Below are 16247 nucleotides of genomic sequence, written 5' to 3'. Positions count from 1 at the left end.
TAAAACAAAACAAAGACGAAAATGATGTAACTTCCTGTTTACGAACGAGTTGTGCAATTCATGACTCGTTCGTAAACAGGAAGTTATGATAACTTATCATATGCAGGTGCCACCGAGCGCTGGTGTTTCTTAACAACTGAATTGAAAATGAGTCCACAGGAGCACTGCAACGGCCGCAGAATTTTTGCAAGAACAATTCATTTTAGGATGAACTATCGATACAAATATTTTCATCTGATTGAAGGCAATGGCGTTAACCACTCGACCAATTTACCTCCAGGCCCACCGTCGCGGTGGACGTGACGTCACGAGAGCACGACAATCCTGCCACAAACTAAATAAAAAAGGCTTGTGAGAAAAGGCAACAAACCACACATTTTGGGGCCTATTTGAAAACTCTCCTTGCGGTCTCCAGTTAACTTCGACGCCTACAGTCGCCGTGGGAAAATCCTCCAACAAACAAACATGGCGTCCGTCGTGAGAGACGGCAAGAAACAACAAACATTTGCTCCCTTACCTGAGAAAATGCCACACGCTCGGTGGCACCTGCATTTGAGAACTCCCCTTGAGCGCGAAAATCGTGCAACAAACACGGCGTCCGTCGTGAAAAATGGCAGGAGACGACACACATTTGCTAGCGTGATAGCTTACCTGAAAAAAACGTCCGCCGCCACGCGCTCGGTGGCACCTGCATATGATAACTCCCCTTGAGCACACCTGTCTTCAATTTACCTGACGTCACATCCGTCAATTCAAATCTTCTTCTCCTGATCGTCCAACGGCGCTTGGCACACTGACGCCACCAGGTGGTCGCCTGTCATGGTGACTACTGTGGAAAGGGTTGCTTCGGACTATCCGTTGAAACTTTGAACACCGAACATGTTTGGATGGATACCCTACCAATATGACCAAATCTCCTTTTGTTTCCGAGCAGGCTCTGGTCGAGTGGTTAACGCCATTGCCTTCAATCAGATGAATATTTGTATCGATAGGTCATCCTAAAATGAATTGTTCTTGCAAAAATTCTGCGGCCGTTGCAGTGCTCCCGTGGACTCATTTTCAATTCAGTTGTTAAGAAACACCACACCGTTGCACAGAGACAATTCTTGAGTCATATCAAATAAATGATTTTCAAACGGGTCCAAACAAGTTTTTCCGTCATGGCTACAAAGATCTTTAGATCTTTTCGTTCACTCTCGTTTACTGAAAACATTCGTTCTTTTGAACCCACTCCATTAGGTACACCGCCATTTTAAAGTGTACCGAATAACACGCCACTTTATTAGGGATATATCAGAGTGTCCATCTTAAAGTGTCCAAGTGACATCACGGATCTAACAGCCAATCAGAAAGTGGGCGTGAGGGTGGGTGTGGCATTTTTCACTTTCAAATCAAATCAATTTTTATTTGCCAAGTTTGAGCATGCCAAACAAGGAATTTAATTCGGGTACATTCCGTTCTCTTTACAACATTTAGGTAGCTAGGGGAGGCATCACAGAAAATAATTGAGATGCACTGCTTTAACTCAAGAAATACAAATTAGATGCTAAGCCATTTGGCTGCATTTTTAGCCCTTGAAACAAGCTTTGCTGCTGCAAAACAAAAACGTCACACATCTGGTTGTCCAGTACAAATCTTTTTAATAGCTTAAAAGAATATGAAAACTGAAATAGTTCACATTAAAAAGTACCATTGTACACGTGAACTGTAAAAAGTAGTCTAAGAAATACGTGCAAAACATTTCCACATGGGGAAAAATGTGCAGTGTATTGCAAAGGCCAGAAAACCTTCTTCTTACAAACATGAAATCATTTTCCAAAAAACGCCGTCAAATCTTTGTCTTGTCAATTTTTGGCTTTGTCAAGGTTTAGCTGCCGCTTGCACGGAGGCCAGAGCCGAGTGGATCCGCACGTGAAGTCTGTTCTCAAAGTCATAGCCCGCATAGTCGTCCTGCAAAAGATAAAAACTCGTTCAAAACAAGCAGCACGCGTTGCGTTACAATCTCCTGGCAGCTCCACTCTCTCATACTGTACCTTCGCCTGAAGCATCAATGTATGGCCTTTGGCTGCAAACTGAGGGGGGACAAGACAAGGTCACCTTAGAGCCAACAATCCCCATTAATATAGCTTAATTAATTAATCAATCAATATTTTTATTTTAATTATTGCTCAATTGTGTTCTTTGCTTTGATTTTGTTAAATGTGATATGCCACAGTTTTGACGTGACTCAAACCATCAATGAAATGAGACGATAACCATGGAAACGTTGTAACGGTATATCAGTGGAGCCTTTTGCACTTACCGCCGCGTCGTTGAGGAGCATGCAGCCCAGTTCGTAGCAGGCGTAAGGCTGCACGTACGAGTTGCTCAGCAGGCCCAGCTCATCGCGTAACGCCAGCTGGAAATACTGCAAAGACAACAAGTCAAGGTCCGAAAGGAGCTTTGCATTTGGCTGCCGTCGATGGGAATTACCTGAACGGCATCTTTATTGCTATGCAGGCATTTGCTTATGGTTCCCAAGAGCAGGTTTTTCAGCCCTGCGCAGGAGGCGTCGTCGATAGCCTGCAGGACTACAAAAATACACACAAATGTTTTGTTTTTTTTAAACCAAGAGTAGATGACGATCAAAGAGTAGCATGGTACCTTGTATCATTGTGTGTAATTTGCTGGTGGAGCAGTTGCAGAGAGCTTTCCATAGGTAAAGAATCTCAATGATGGAGAGGATGCACAGCTCCTTGGACAGACTCGGGATCTTCAGCTTCTCAGCCTGGCGCAACACCAACAATTGCATTCATTCAAATTTTTTTTTTTTCATTTCAATTAATCAGTGATTAGAATTTCACTGTGCCAAATATGGACCTAAAAAAAATCCACCCGCCTTCTTCATGGAGAAAAGCTCTATTTGATTGTTCTTGCGTTTGAAGAGTTTTTGGACTTGGTTGAAAACTCCCAAGGCTCCCCGCAGGTCGCCCATGGCTCCTTGGCAAACTGCAAGAAAACAACACGCTCGACAATCAGCAGCCAATACAAACACGGTGGAGGGAGGATGTGGACAGGGTTAGCACCTGCGGCCATATATGCGTAGTAGCACTGGGACCAGCGAGACTCGTTCTTCAGGCGCTCAAAGGCTGTGAAAGCCTCAGAGTAGTTCAGCTCGATCATATTGCACCACCCTAGAAAACACACAATGGAAGCAAGAAGTCATTCAATTCGCTTTGCTTGGGGTGCCCAAAATGAGTTGATTTTAGAAAGTAATTCTGAAATGCAATGTCTGACTCTCAGTGAATTTGTATGGATTTTGTTGGACTAAGAAGTCATCTTACCGATTTCATACAAACACACGTGCTGGATCTCTCTCTGCTCCGCGGCCAGCCGCAAAGCGTCGCCGAAGGACGTTAAGGCGGCGCTCATCTGGCTCTACGCACGCACATACAGGAAGTTGCGTGACGCAATGTTGCCTTTTCATCACACCGGCGTGCGTGTTTGCGTCGGTGGCGACAGACGGGCGCTCACCTCCAGACGCTGGACTCTGCCTTTAAAGAACATGAAGAGCGACGAGTTGGGGTAGATGATCTCTCTTTGCCGAAGAATGGCTTTAGCCTCCGCCAGGCCCGAGTGGGTGTCGCTGTCATCCAGGGCGAAGAAGGGCTGCACTACCGTGTGGTACCACAGGAGGGCCAAGCTGTCAGCAAAAACAACACGATTTTGATGTCCCCCAGGGAAAACACACAAATAGATATGCATTGGCAAGACTTCAAAAACATCTCCTGATTTTTATTTTTTTTTGCCCAGCTGTATATCAGCCCGGAGGCACAAAGTTGGTGAGTCACATACGTGGCTAAGGGGGCCTTCATGTCTTTACTCTCGCTGGCGCAGGCCAGCGCCGAGAGTCCTTGGAGACGGTCGCCGGGGAAACCCAGAAGGTTGACGATCTTGAGGAGGTGCGGCGGCACCATGGAGATGCATAGGTGGAAGAGGCCGTAGCCGAAGCTGACCGAACCTTTCAGCCGGTCCAGGTCTTCGGCGCCGACGGCGTCCGGCTGCTGGGAAGGGCTCGAGGTGACAGAGGACGGCGCCGCCTGCTGCTGCTGCTCGGAGGCCTTCTTCCTCCTCCTGCTGGCACCACCGCTGATGCGCTCCTGCAGCTGCGTGATGTCGCAATAACATTTGTCGTAAACTTTCCAGGCTTTGCGGAGGATCCAGCCACCTTTGATGTACGCTGTGGAGGGTCAAAGGGGAACACATACAGCACAGATGAGTGAAAATGATCTGAATTTTTTCCAACAAAAAAACTTTACCTGAGAGGTCTTGTTTGGTGAAAGCGAGCACGGCAAGGTAAACCTGGCAGTCGGCAATGATGATCTGCCTCTGGAGTCGTTCCACGGCGGCCAACCCTGACCTTCGAGGATCCGTCTGCTCGCACATGAAAGAACTCGGACTTTTCTAAATGTTTTCCAATTGAAATTCAAATTCCAAACCTGCCCTATTTTTTTCCACATCTGACTCACAGAGCGCTTCATCTTGTTTTTGAGGGTTTGGATGACACCGGCGTTTTCGCTCTCGCACAACCTCTCCGTCGCCTTGAGGTCCTCAGACGCCTGCTGCATCTTCTCCTCTTCAAAAGTCATCATGGCGTTCTACACAGCAAAGCAAAGACAAATATTGCATTTATGTTTTTGCAGAATGTTGTCCGTGTTGTGCCACAAGAAATGTTTAACCCGCAAGCAGTCAAAGTGACCCAAAAAACTGGATTTCACAACTTCAGAACTCAAGAACTCCCAAGGAACAGCAGACTAGATTAATTATTAGTATGAAGAGACATTTTACAAGTATGTGTGATGGGTTCTGCGTAAAGGGGCCACGCAACACCATGCGTCCTCGTGCCGCGTCGACTTACCAGAAAACTGACAAAACTGGCGCCGAAGCTCATGAGAGGACTGTGGTGCCTGCAGTGGCAAGAAGAAAACACCACATGTCAGCACGCCGTTCATTCTTAAGAAGCTCTACTACTACTGAGTATTAGAACGCACAAGATGATTATCGTGAAGATGAGGATGTTTAGGCAGTCACGAGCTGCTGTTTGAGCATCAGCAGCTCGACACTAACATTTGCTGGAGGCTGTTGGAACAAGACAAACGTGTCTTCTTATTAGATGCTGAGATGGATCAGAACTTTTGTACAAACTTTGGGCTCATCTTGTGAACGTTGCATGACCAAACTCAGAGAACAGGTGAGCCGTGATTGGTCATAATAACAATCTATATCGCAGATTTATTGAATTTATTGTAGCGTTGTTCTGCAACGCAACTCTCTCACAAAGGCAGCGTCTAACGTAAACAACGTGTAAGCAGTGTCATCGACATGTCACCCCTGAAAATGCAACATGTAATACGGCAATGGACGAGACTTAGCGTCTCCGCGGAAGACACTCACTCACCTGTACGCTCTGAAAAGCTTGTCGCTCTCCTTGAATCCATTATTAAGAAGCATGTTGATGCCTTTCAGCGCCAGCTCGGCGTCGTTGAATGGCTCCCTTTCATCGTCTTCCACGGTGGCATCAGTCGAGGCCGCCATTGAAATTGGCCAACACCAGAGGGGGGACGAGAGGCCGAGTGTGGCCGCGAGAGGTTGCTTGGAAGGCGGCAGCGAGGCAGGGCTACGCGCGCTGTCTGCTGACTTTACTTTCAGGCACCACAATCTCAGCCGGTGGCGCAGTTCCGAGCAGACGCGTCCATGTCGATGTTGCACGACCGCTGCCTTGCCTGTCAAACTGTTTTCGGCTTCTGGAGGCGTTAAAAAGCCGTTTTCGATCGCCACTGATCGATTGAGCAGTACTGCTCCGCACTCGTCTCGGACAGTGAAGGAAGCGTGGTGCCTTTAGTTGTCATTGGAATTTGGACAACTACTGTAGTAAATCAAGTGTTAACTAACTGCGTAAAGTCAGCGTTATTAAATGACATTTCATCTTTTGTTCACTCCTGTTTGATTTGTACGCCTACGAACATCGGAAGGTGTACAAAGTATGAAGCGCAAATGCAAATGTACAGCAATAAAAGCATAGCTCACTTTGAACGCATTCCTACTACATGAAGGCTTTTAAATGTCTCATCCGAATGGGCGTGGTCTTTGTCGAGAGACGTCACGAACGACGTGTTTGTTTAATTCTGTAATTTCCAAACAATGTGATTTTTTTTGGATGGAAAATTATTACTTTAATGACAAACAGTGGGGGCCCCAGCTCTTCGCGGAAGATAAGGAGTATCAAAAATCTGCATATAATTTACTTCCATAATAAATGCATTGGAAAAGCGGTTTAGAAGATGAAAAAAAAATATATTTTTTTTTTATTTAAAAAAATATGTTTTATATATATATATATATATATATATATATATATATATATATATATATATTTTTTTTTTTCCATCTTCTAAACCGCTTTTCCAATGCATTTATTATGGAAGTAAATTATATGCAGATTTTGATACTCTATCTTCCGCGAAGAGCTGGGGTGCAAAAAAAACTGCATAAACAATGCCCAAACAGATAGAACAGATCAGAAGTAATTTAATTGGAGATATTACAAAATGGTTTACAAACCAGTGGTCACAAAACAGGAATGCAAATTTCAAACAAATCAAAAAACCCCAATTGTGATGATTTTTTTTTTCTGCCTATTTTCTTTTGCTGTTAGCGGTAAACACTGTGCTTTTTAGGGTCTATTGTTCCGTTTTTAGTCTTCAACTATACTTGACTCGGGACATGCTGTTGTCCAGCATAAACCACATTGAGAACCACTTGGAAGAATGCATGCAAAAGGAATGCCAGAAAAGAACAAAAGAAAGGAAAAAAAATGCAATCATAAACGATTTCTTGGCATTTGTGAGGATTCATATGATCAACAGGGAATCAAACATGCCAAATGGGAAAAGTAGCGAGCACCATCAACTGCAAAATATTGTTACATAAATGTTTGGGTCCAACCATTTTTCATCTCCAAGCACCAACACACACAAACGCACACATATACATGCTTATATATATATAAATTGATCAATTATGATTTTAAAGTGCTGTTATGTACTGTACACTGCAGCCCTGACTGACTAATCATATCACCCCCCCCAAAATAACAACTCAAGGAGATGCATTGAGAAGTTGGTGCTGTACAGGATTTTAAAATAAATACTCACCCACACACACACCTCACCATATACACACTGTGACACACACACACATTCTCTGTCTTCTTGGTAGCAGATTGCACATTGTTGTTTGGAGGTGGTCCCAAGTTTTGGCCCCCAAAAAAGCCCCCTCGCCCTCAAAATCCGCTTCAACCCGGACATTCCTTGAGGTTGACGGGCCCAACCACCGAAGGCAACCTGGCGAACACGACAGACTCGCCATTGACCTTCATGTCCTGGATGCAGCCCTCAAAGGACGAGGTGACAGGCGGCGTCGGCAGCAATGACATCTTGTCTGCGGAGAGCGCAGTAAAGTCGGCATTTCAATTCCAAACGGCTTCTCTGACTTCACACAAATCCCATCGATACGTCAGTTTCTTCAAACCCGCTTCCAGCTGTCCCAATACTTTTGCACACACCGTTTAAATGCATTCAAGAGTAGCCAGGCACTCACCGGGAAGGCCCCCCACATAGAGGGGATATTTGGTCAAAGTGGCAGTGGTCGACGGTGGTCCTATCTTGTATGTGTCCACCGTGTCCACATGCAGTTGCACAACGTTCTTCCTCTTGATGACTGCAAGATTTGGACGGACGTTTGAGTGGTGCGTAGAGAAAGAAAGAAATTCAAATACGGCGGCGATGGCATTTTACCAGAAATTTTATGAAACGTTCCATCGCAGAGTGTCGTTTTGGGCTGGACGGATGCCTTGAACTCGCCATTGCCGTTGTTCACGAGGGCCACCACCTGGTTTGAAAAAGAAAAAAAAGAGTCGCTACACGCTCATAAAAGATAAGAAGAAAAAAAAGCTGAAATCAAATCGAAAAATCCTCACCTCTCCCCTGAGCAGGTAAATACTGACGTAATGGCTCGTGGTCAGTCCTTGATGAGTTTTGCCAGAATCGCCGACGTGCAACAGAAGTCCAGTCGGCGTCCTGGGACGAACGTTAAACAGTAGCTCAAAATCGGAGCCCACGGCGAAGGAGTCGTCTGGAAGGCAAGAAGGAAACGTTATTTGAGAATGGCGAATTGAGATTATTTTGATGGGACGTAGTGATTCCTCACTGATGACGACGTGCGCGCCATCCCCCGAGAAGTAGGCCCCCCTCTGAGCGGGACCCTCAAAGCAGGGCCCGGCCCCGTGGTTTGCAGATGGATTCAGCATGGCCGCGCCGTTCATTTTAAAATGGCGCACACAGCCGGATACGCTTTGCTTTGGAAGATTCTTGGACTACGGGTCACACAGAGGGCCAATCAAAACAGAGCGTTTGACATTGCCGTGGCGTTCTCTACCTTTAACTCTTTGTGGAGGTAGTCGGGGGCAGTGCCCAAGAAGACGGGCGACGTAAAGTGCTTCATGGAAGCCACGTCAGTCGCACTGAGTTGACCGTCCTGCGCTCGAATCCCATCCACCACCAGGCGGAATTTCTTCTTCTCCAAACTGAACATCACCTGCAGGATGAGAGTGGCCAAGAAGCGTCAGGTGCGTCGAGGCTATTCAGATGGTCCTTCAGAAACAGGCACGTTGGTTGTTTCCTCACCGAGTGCCACTTTCCATCATTGTACTTCTCCCTGTTGAAGATCTCGTTGTCTCTGCCCACCGACAGTCTGATTCGCCCTTTAGACATGTAGAGAGCCAGATGAGAGCTTCCTCCCCTGGTAGCGGCGAAGAACAGCAAGCCTTCGGGGGATCGAGTCCGGATGTCCAGAGAGAAGTGCGGCCTGGAGAGAAACAAGGACAAAGGCAACTGCTATCCTGAGACTGTTATGTCCTTCTTGCTGCCTTCTACGGTCGGACTCACTCACTCACCTGGGCTGCAGCACCTGCAGGGGCAGGCTGTAGCTCACGCGGCTAACGGGCCCCCCCAAGTGATACGCGTCTGGCACCAGGTCAGGTAGCGCGCACGGAGACGCGCTCTCGTTCATCACATGCATGGCGAATTCCTGAGACACAAGCAGAGAGACTCAGATCAAAGCTGGTCCTTTAAGAAAATAAATTACAAATGGCTGAGTTCTTCTGGGATACCCTAAATACAAAACAATGCGGGGTCATCTAAAATACTGGATTAGATATTTTCGTTGGAACACACACACACACACACACCAAGTATTTCTCGAGTGTCTGTTGAGAGGCGATCAAGCGCGGCTTTTCACTTTCATGACAAGCGCACGCACGTTAAATTTGGAATGTGCTGTTGTGCAACGTTAATGCCGGGGTGCTGTGAGTAGGGTCGGATACATTTTGGGCCTGACGTGTACCAACGGGCTTGCAAATAGCCATTGTAAAAAATACATTTGGATTTAAGTCATACAAAATGGATGAACATATGGACTGTATATATATTATTATTCACGTTTTAAGTCTGCTCTGACTGTGATTGCTAAAACCAGTAGAATTAATATTTTAATTCCATTTTTATGAATGTTATATTTTGTATGGGATGTGGAAAGCAAAGATAGAACAACTGAGTGTCATATAATATTTCTTGAAAGTCCTCATAGGAATTGACTTTCGAGAGCTAAGGGATGTTTATTTTTTATTTCCAGGTGCGATGTTAATCTAGCATTACGGATTGTATCTCTAACGTTTGTGCAGTTCAATCCATGTGGGTCAGGAGAACGTGCTGTAATTGGATATCTTTCTCCAGTTGGGATTTCAAAAGCGTTCATAAGCACAATCTGAGCATTATCATTTTTATGCGATGCTACTTCATTAAAAAAACTAATGCTTCTAAATTGCCATTGTTTTAATTGCGTGTCATGCAGATTCTAAAAGCGTCTGATGATTTACATTTGGGGGGGGGGGGGGTCTTGTTAGTCCATGTCAAATACAAATAAATAAAAAATGATGGTCATCTGTAGATGTTTAGTTTCTATTCGTCCATCCCTTTTTTTTTTAACTTCCAATCCTGTCATCACTGCGAAATAAGTGAAGTTGCACATGTCACGATTGAAATGGTAAATGATGGAGTGCTTGTGTGTTACTGTCATCATGGAAGAAAGAGACAATGAGATGTTTTCAGTCAAGCCTTGTTATTTATGAGTACCGCTTAAGCATAGAAACATCTGAAGAGATAAAACATGGATATGAAATGTGGAATGGATTATGATGCTCCTGTTGCTTTTATTGATTGAATGAATGACGGCCAAGCGTGTTACGATTAGACTCTCGTCAGCGGGTCTTTAGGCTCCTCCTTCTTCATCTCTGGAAATGAGGCAGCAGAATCAAGTCAGTCAAATATATCAAGTCACACCTTTCAACGGCAGAGAGCACCGGGCTGGGATGGGCCCGATAGAACAGCAATTAAGCTCACTCACACATGAGCTGCTGTTAGCCACAACGAATTTGGGCAGAATTTATCCTGCTTGCTGAAAACGAAACTTTTTGCTGTTGCCAGTAATTGTTGGGTCCTTTTCGCTCACCTTCTTGGGGTCACGATAGAGCATCTGTTGGACAGGACTGTCGGGGGTGCACACGTCCGACAGGACATCTCCGGACGACCTGAATTCGCTGAAGTCTTCGGGCTTGTACAAATTGCTGGGCCTGCGAGCGAAACAAAAATCACGCCGTTCAAAAAGCGATGACGAGCGGACGCGACTCGTCCGTGATAATCACCGTCTGGTGTAGAGGTTGGAGATGCAGCCTTTGAACTTGTCTCGGCCCAGAATCACCGAGCTACCGGTGTCCGGCACGGAGATGCTTCCGCTCTGCTCCGTGCCGGTGTCGTCATCATCGATGAGCATCTCCGTCCTGTGGGCAGCCATGAAAAAAAATGTGAGCTAGCTTCGACTCTGATATGATGTAGTATTTTCTATTTTGACAACGAAATTGCAAATGGCCACGGATTGACGCGTCGTTGTCCTACCTGCCGGCTTTTCTGGACACGGTCAAATAATGCCAGTGGCCATCGTCGTATTTCTTGTTTGAGATCCACATCTTGTTGCTCAAAGACACAACCACGTTGCCATTTTGCAAAGCCAGGTGAATGTCGTTAGCCTGAAGGAATAAATAAAGCAATTGATTGTGAATGATGGCTTTGAAGACAAAGCGACGTCACGGTCGAGCTTTCAGGGACTGACCGCTTTTTTCGACTGGAGGAGGATGCCGTCCTTGTCGGTGCTCATGAATCCCAGCGACACGGACATGTCGTTGGCAAGACTCAAGTCGGACAGGTCCGCCGAGAGGGAGCTCCCGAGGCTGAACTCTGCTTTCCGAGAGGTCTGCGATGACAAGCGTATGCATAAGGGTCATTTTGATCCCAGACTGCAATATTTTTAAAAAAACAAGAAACGTACCAGGGAATCTTTGGGACAACCTTTGCTGATGCCGACTTTCTCGTCGATCAGTTTGAAATTTTGGTTGAGCTTAAAGTTGTTCAAGCAGCCTCTGAGGGCTTGCATGGTGATGTTGTTCCTGCCAGCCAGCAGAGAAGCCGGTTAGTGTGACAACAAGCTTTCCTCACACTTAGCAAGAAGCAAAAATCTGATATGCATACTTGTCCCTCATTTCCATTGGCGCACCACCGATGTAGAACTCTTTAAAGTCATCCATGACGAACTGGACTTGGGCGGTGGCCACCTCCTTATTGGCTATGCGGACTGTAAATTTACCCTTGCTGGTTAAAATGATGAGAATGTCCACCCAATCGCTGACCTGAGGGGAGAAAAAAAAAAAAGAACGTGACTATTCTGATGGTAGCGTCATGAAGTCACGAAGCTTTGACTTACCGGGAACGATTTCACGTCATTTGTGGCTGGTTCTGGCAGCAAGTTGCTACGCAGGTGGATGGCACCCTTCTCTACTGTCACGGTGAAGTAATTGCCCTTATGTGGGAAGGAAACAAGATGGGGACATTTTTTTTTTTTAAAAACATTGCAAAAATGTCCTAATGATGTCATGACAAAACAATTCCAAAGAGACACATTACCAAGAAGGACTTACCTGGTTCTCAATGTACAAGAGCAGCCCGTTTTCCGCATGCGTCAAGATGGACATGCCGATGAGGAGGACATTTGTCTTCTTGTCGATATTCACGCGGCCATAGCCAGTGCCCTCCAAGTAAAAGCCCAGCGGAGAAACATACCTGTGTACGCCAAAACAAGCAGATATTGAAATCAGAAATGCAAAGTGAAAAAATTGTTATCTTGACACTCAATAAGTTTCATCATGGTGACTGAAAAGTAATTTTTTCAGTATTTAAAAAAATAAAACAAGTGTCAAAATGTAGCTTGTATATAATAATAATAATAATATAATTTCATTTCAAATTATATAGTAATAATACAGTTTAAATAATATAATCAGAAATAATTGCCACCCAAACAGAGACCAACCTCTTGCATGGAGTTTCCACATTGATGTTGTCTTTGTGCTTGAAATTGTACAGACTGACAACCCTGTCGTTAAAGTAGGCCATCTCGATGCAGCCTTTGTACATGGGATATTTGAGGGGCGCTGGAGGCTGGCGAGGAGAAAGAAAACACAAAGCATTTTAGCTGGCGTCATGTCGGTCGGGATAGTGACCTCCTCGGACTCACGGTGAAGTTGGAAGGGTAACCTCCCACGAAGAAAACCAGATCTTCCGGGGTGAAGTCCAGAAGGTTTTTCATTTCGGTTCCCCGGTTGGTGCCCACGGTCGGAATGCCGGGAGTGTCCGACGTGTAGTCTTTAGTGAGGGTCAACTCTGCATCTTGATAAATTCTAAATGACAACGAGCAAACAAGTGAGCAAGATTTGAGTATGTCACATTTTGAGGAGAACTTGAATTTTGGTGCAAAGATTTTTGTCTGGAGACGATTTTGGCACTTTACCTGCGCAGGTCGACTTTATCAAACTTGGCTGGCTCGGACGGAGATGTGGTGATGGAATCCGTTTTGATCGAGTGCTCAAGTCCGTTCAGCTTGTAGACACCGTACAGCACGTTGTTCCTCAAGACCATGCCGATGTAGTTCTTTGAGGGCTAGAGAAGGCCGTTTGCGTGAGGATTTCAATTCATCCATCCGTCCCCTCCCTCCCTTCCCAGACTCACATCTTTGTTGCCAAGGTACATCACAAACATGTCTCCTTTGTCTGCCGCCTGCCTGCGTCTGCGTCTTCCATCGCCCCTGCCCTCGGGCCTCTGCAGGGACAGGGTCAAATCGGTGTAGGCCTTCAGTTCCTCCAGGTTCTTGGGGGGATGCAACTGCACGTGGCTGTTGCCGTTGAACTTCATCGGGATGGTAATCTGGGGGAAGGCACGGAAAATCGTTAGGAGAAGAACTTTACCCGCCATGGGCACCACGTAGCTCCGCCACTGCGCATGATGCTTGACAAAGAGCGGGCCGTCACCCTGTTAGCGGCGTCGCGTGCTTTGTTGATGAGCTCCTTCAGTTTCTTGACGTTGTATGAGATGTTGTTCAGTTGCGTAAACTGCGAGGTCAAGGTCTCCATCTCCGTGATCTTGTCGCTCAGCGTCGGGATGCTTTTCAACAAGTTCCTCACTGAAAACGGTTGACAAATTGCATGACAGGGACTTTCTTTGGTCTTCTTTGGTCTTCTCACCTGTTTGCTCCACGTCGTCCAACGCGCCGCCGAGGTTGGAATCCCCGGGGCCGACGTTGATCTTTGCCATTTCTTTCCTGATGGCGTCCAGCTTGTCCATGGTGTCGCTGGCCGAGCCGTTGGCCAAAGCGGCCTTCCTCTTGGCCTCGTCGATCATATCCACAATGTCATCTGAGGGGAAGAAAAGGGGTTGGAGGTTCCTGCACAATCCTGCAGACGTGGCAATCCCTGTGGCACACTACCTCTTCTAATGTCATTCAGCTGCGTTCGTGCATTCTGAAGCTCAGCCTCAAGATCATTCTTTTTGTCCTCGCCATTCTTCAGGCGCCGCTTGATGTCAGGAATTTCCCTGGCAGCATCTGGGAAAGAAAAAGGAAGAAGATGTGAGTGCGTGTGTGCGTGCGCGCTTGTGTAAGTGAGAGAAAGTGAAAAAGAAGAGGTGATTACCATCCAAGACATTTTGTGCTTCTTCTGCATTCTGCACCAGTTCGACGCCATTCTCATTCAGGTCTTTGGCCCTTTCTGCCAGTTTTTGGTTTTTTACATTCTATAAAACAAACATTCATGATACATATTACAAGGTATTTGTGATGGCAAATTTGTGATCATTTTTTGGGGGGGGTAAAGAAGAATCTTACGGTCAAGGCGCTGTTGGCGGCTTCTTTGGCTTGGTTGGCGGCGGCTTCTGCGGCTTGGACGGCGTCCGTGATATTCTTGTAGGCATTGATGGCGTCGTTAGCGTTACGTACCTCTGGGCGATCGCTTGCAGTCTTCACGGCACTGCAAAGACACAAGAGTTCAGAGTGTCGGTGGAGTTGGCAAAGTCGCCGTCTCGTTAGCCGTCGTTGCCAACGTACTCCTCCAGTTCCTTGGACAGCTTCTTGAGATTCTCGGCGTGGTCCTCGGCCGCTTCCACGACGTCCTCCTTGGCTGCCACTTTGGACATCTCATTGACTTTCTTGGTCAAATCGGTCTTGCCGCCATCCAGCTCAGCGGCCAACTTTTCGTACACCTGGCAAAGCAAAGCATATTTTCAGAATTCCAGTGACCTCACCTCAGCAACAAGGACGAGACGCAGCAATCTTTATCTGCGGGGACGGCATGTTAGGACGTGACAGCTATCTCAATTCCATCGCCTCGTTTATCATAATAGAGTAATAATATTTGCCAAATTCTTCTGGTGTTTTGAGTCCTCGGGGTGTTCAGTAGGAGTGTAGTGTTCAAGCTTGCGCACCGTTTTGTTGTTGGAAAGCCCTTGGACTAAATCTTCTATTTTCTTCAGCTCGTTCGCCGCCATGGTCACCTGCTCCTTGACAATCTTGCGCTCCTTCTTTAGGTTGTTGATGCGATCCTGTGGGTCAAAACATTAGGTACATCTGACAAATCAACGATTTAGATTTCATCAGATGTTTTTTTTTTTTTCTTTCTTTCTGAGCTGCACTTGATCTTCAGTTCTCACGCTTATAGAGCGCATGCGTTTAGTTTTACCCTCAGCGCGGGGAGAGCCTGAGCGTTGAGTCCGTTCTGGACGTTGGCTTTCTTCACCAGCTCCGTGGCGTCCTGCAGAGCCGTGTCCAGCTCCTTCAGTTTGGCGTCGTAGTCCTTCAGCTCCTCTTTCAACTTTGTTGCCGAGGCGACGTTCTGGTCCAGCTGTTTACTCATGTCGTTCTTGATGTAGTCCAGGACTGAAGAAAGGAGCAGTTTAGACAAGTTAATTGATCAATCCTACGCTTTGATGACAATGCACTCGGATGCGGAAAGCTTGAATGAGGTCTTCATGCTGTCCAAGCGTTAAAGGTACTACGTCTTACGTTTCCTGGCCTCCTCCCTTTCCTTATCGGCGGCGGTCTTCTGTGGCGTGAAGTTCCTGTTCTCCATTTCCTTCACCATGCGCTGGGCGTCCTCCAGCATCTTCTTGGCATTCTCGCCAGGCTGCGTTCCCCCGCTGGAGCCGGCGTCCTTCAGCTGCTCCAGCATAGCTGAAAGCACCAAGAGGACGAATGAAGGTCGCTCATCTTCAGCCAACGGCGTCTCATCGACTTTACCTTGGATTTTCTTGAGCATGTCTTGAATGGCTTGGTCCATATCCTGAGCCCGCTTGTGGCTTTTTTCAACCCCTAGAACTGCTTTGTCAGCATCTATAGCTGTCTGGTCAGCCTGAACGTGAATCAAAGTCACACATTACACTCAATGGATGGATTTCATCCTAAATAAAAAAATAAATAATAATGACCTTGTCTTGAAGAGAGCCAATGTCGTCGGAAAGAGTCAACATGTCGTCTTTCAGTTGTTTGAGCCTGGAACTTTGACCGTTGACAGAGGTGCTGTATTTGATCACCAGATTCTGCCAAAAACAAAAATGTATATTTATATTTTGATATAACACAAAATAAAAATAAAAAAATTCTTCAACTCAAGTAGATTGTTGCCCTGCCTCACTGTCTGACCTTTGGATTTTGGCCCTGTTTTACTGCCACGTCGTCAAAATATGATTTGTAAGTAGCATAAACTTCATATAAATGTG

At 46.2% G+C, this 16247-nt stretch overlaps 2 protein-coding genes across 5 annotated transcripts in view; both read right to left on the bottom strand.

Annotated features, from left to right (window-relative positions):
• Positions 1-1620: 1620 nt before the first annotated feature.
• On the bottom strand, positions 1621-6059 carry LOC125985520 (tetratricopeptide repeat protein 39C). 2 transcript variants are annotated; one of them, XM_049748451.2, is made up of 14 exons: positions 5438-6059; positions 4898-4946; positions 4509-4637; positions 4299-4413; positions 3835-4219; positions 3514-3682; positions 3324-3417; positions 3066-3173; positions 2879-2988; positions 2644-2767; positions 2473-2570; positions 2303-2407; positions 2034-2072; positions 1621-1950 (listed from the first exon to the last, which is right to left on the bottom strand). In XM_049748451.2, exons 1-14 carry the CDS (start codon positions 5572-5574, stop codon positions 1861-1863), a joined length of 1752 nt encoding a protein of 583 aa, XP_049604408.1. In that variant the 5' UTR covers positions 5575-6059; the 3' UTR covers positions 1621-1860. The 2 variants fall into 2 exon arrangements, with proteins under 2 accessions (XP_049604408.1, XP_049604409.1); XM_049748452.1 differs by lacking the exon at positions 5438-6059 and adding an exon at positions 5031-5118.
• Positions 6060-6555: 496 nt separating this feature from the next.
• The window catches only part of LOC125984482 (laminin subunit alpha-3), a 40513-nt gene continuing 30821 nt past the window's right edge, over positions 6556-16247 (bottom strand). For 2 of the 3 annotated variants that reach the window (XM_049746375.2, XM_049746376.2), the window contains 31 exons: positions 15957-16067; positions 15769-15880; positions 15535-15702; positions 15212-15408; positions 14958-15074; positions 14581-14735; positions 14362-14503; positions 14171-14270; positions 13966-14082; positions 13724-13894; positions 13511-13662; positions 13212-13406; positions 12994-13142; positions 12721-12883; positions 12517-12644; positions 12125-12266; positions 11911-12006; positions 11679-11836; positions 11479-11596; positions 11263-11403; positions 11049-11179; positions 10799-10933; positions 10606-10726; positions 8993-9126; positions 8724-8904; positions 8476-8634; positions 8248-8413; positions 8018-8172; positions 7836-7929; positions 7639-7758; positions 6556-7479 (listed from right to left, as the gene is read on the bottom strand). In XM_049746375.2, coding sequence (XP_049602332.1) covers positions 7334-7479; positions 7639-7758; positions 7836-7929; positions 8018-8172; positions 8248-8413; positions 8476-8634; positions 8724-8904; positions 8993-9126; positions 10606-10726; positions 10799-10933; positions 11049-11179; positions 11263-11403; positions 11479-11596; positions 11679-11836; positions 11911-12006; positions 12125-12266; positions 12517-12644; positions 12721-12883; positions 12994-13142; positions 13212-13406; positions 13511-13662; positions 13724-13894; positions 13966-14082; positions 14171-14270; positions 14362-14503; positions 14581-14735; positions 14958-15074; positions 15212-15408; positions 15535-15702; positions 15769-15880; positions 15957-16067 — 4374 coding nt within the window. In that variant the 3' untranslated portion in view covers positions 6556-7333. Of the gene's footprint in view, positions 7480-7638; positions 7759-7835; positions 7930-8017; positions 8173-8247; positions 8414-8475; positions 8635-8723; positions 8905-8992; positions 9127-10196; positions 10388-10605; positions 10727-10798; positions 10934-11048; positions 11180-11262; positions 11404-11478; positions 11597-11678; positions 11837-11910; positions 12007-12124; positions 12267-12516; positions 12645-12720; positions 12884-12993; positions 13143-13211; positions 13407-13510; positions 13663-13723; positions 13895-13965; positions 14083-14170; positions 14271-14361; positions 14504-14580; positions 14736-14957; positions 15075-15211; positions 15409-15534; positions 15703-15768; positions 15881-15956; positions 16068-16247 lie in introns of those variants that run through there. The other variant, XM_049746377.2, reaches the window with a different exon arrangement.

This window comes from Syngnathus scovelli, chromosome 17, assembly GCF_024217435.2.
Source record: "Syngnathus scovelli strain Florida chromosome 17, RoL_Ssco_1.2, whole genome shotgun sequence".
Taxonomy (NCBI): domain Eukaryota; kingdom Metazoa; phylum Chordata; class Actinopteri; order Syngnathiformes; family Syngnathidae; genus Syngnathus; species Syngnathus scovelli.
This window is presented reverse-complemented; position numbering and strand designations above follow the sequence as displayed.

Bases quoted from the DNA above. Each gene is read 5' to 3' on its own strand.
- LOC125985520 (XM_049748451.2), bottom strand. From the start codon at position 5,574: ATGGCGGCCTCGACTGATGCCACCGTGGAAGACGATGAAAGGGAGCCA. The intron at 2,408-2,472 runs GTAATTCCCATC...TTGTCTTTGCAG, and splicing joins GCAATAAAGATGCCGTTCAG to TATTTCCAGCTGGCGTTACG. The intron at 1,951-2,033 runs GTACAGTATGAG...TATCTTTTGCAG, and splicing joins CATTGATGCTTCAGGCGAAG to GACGACTATGCGGGCTATGA.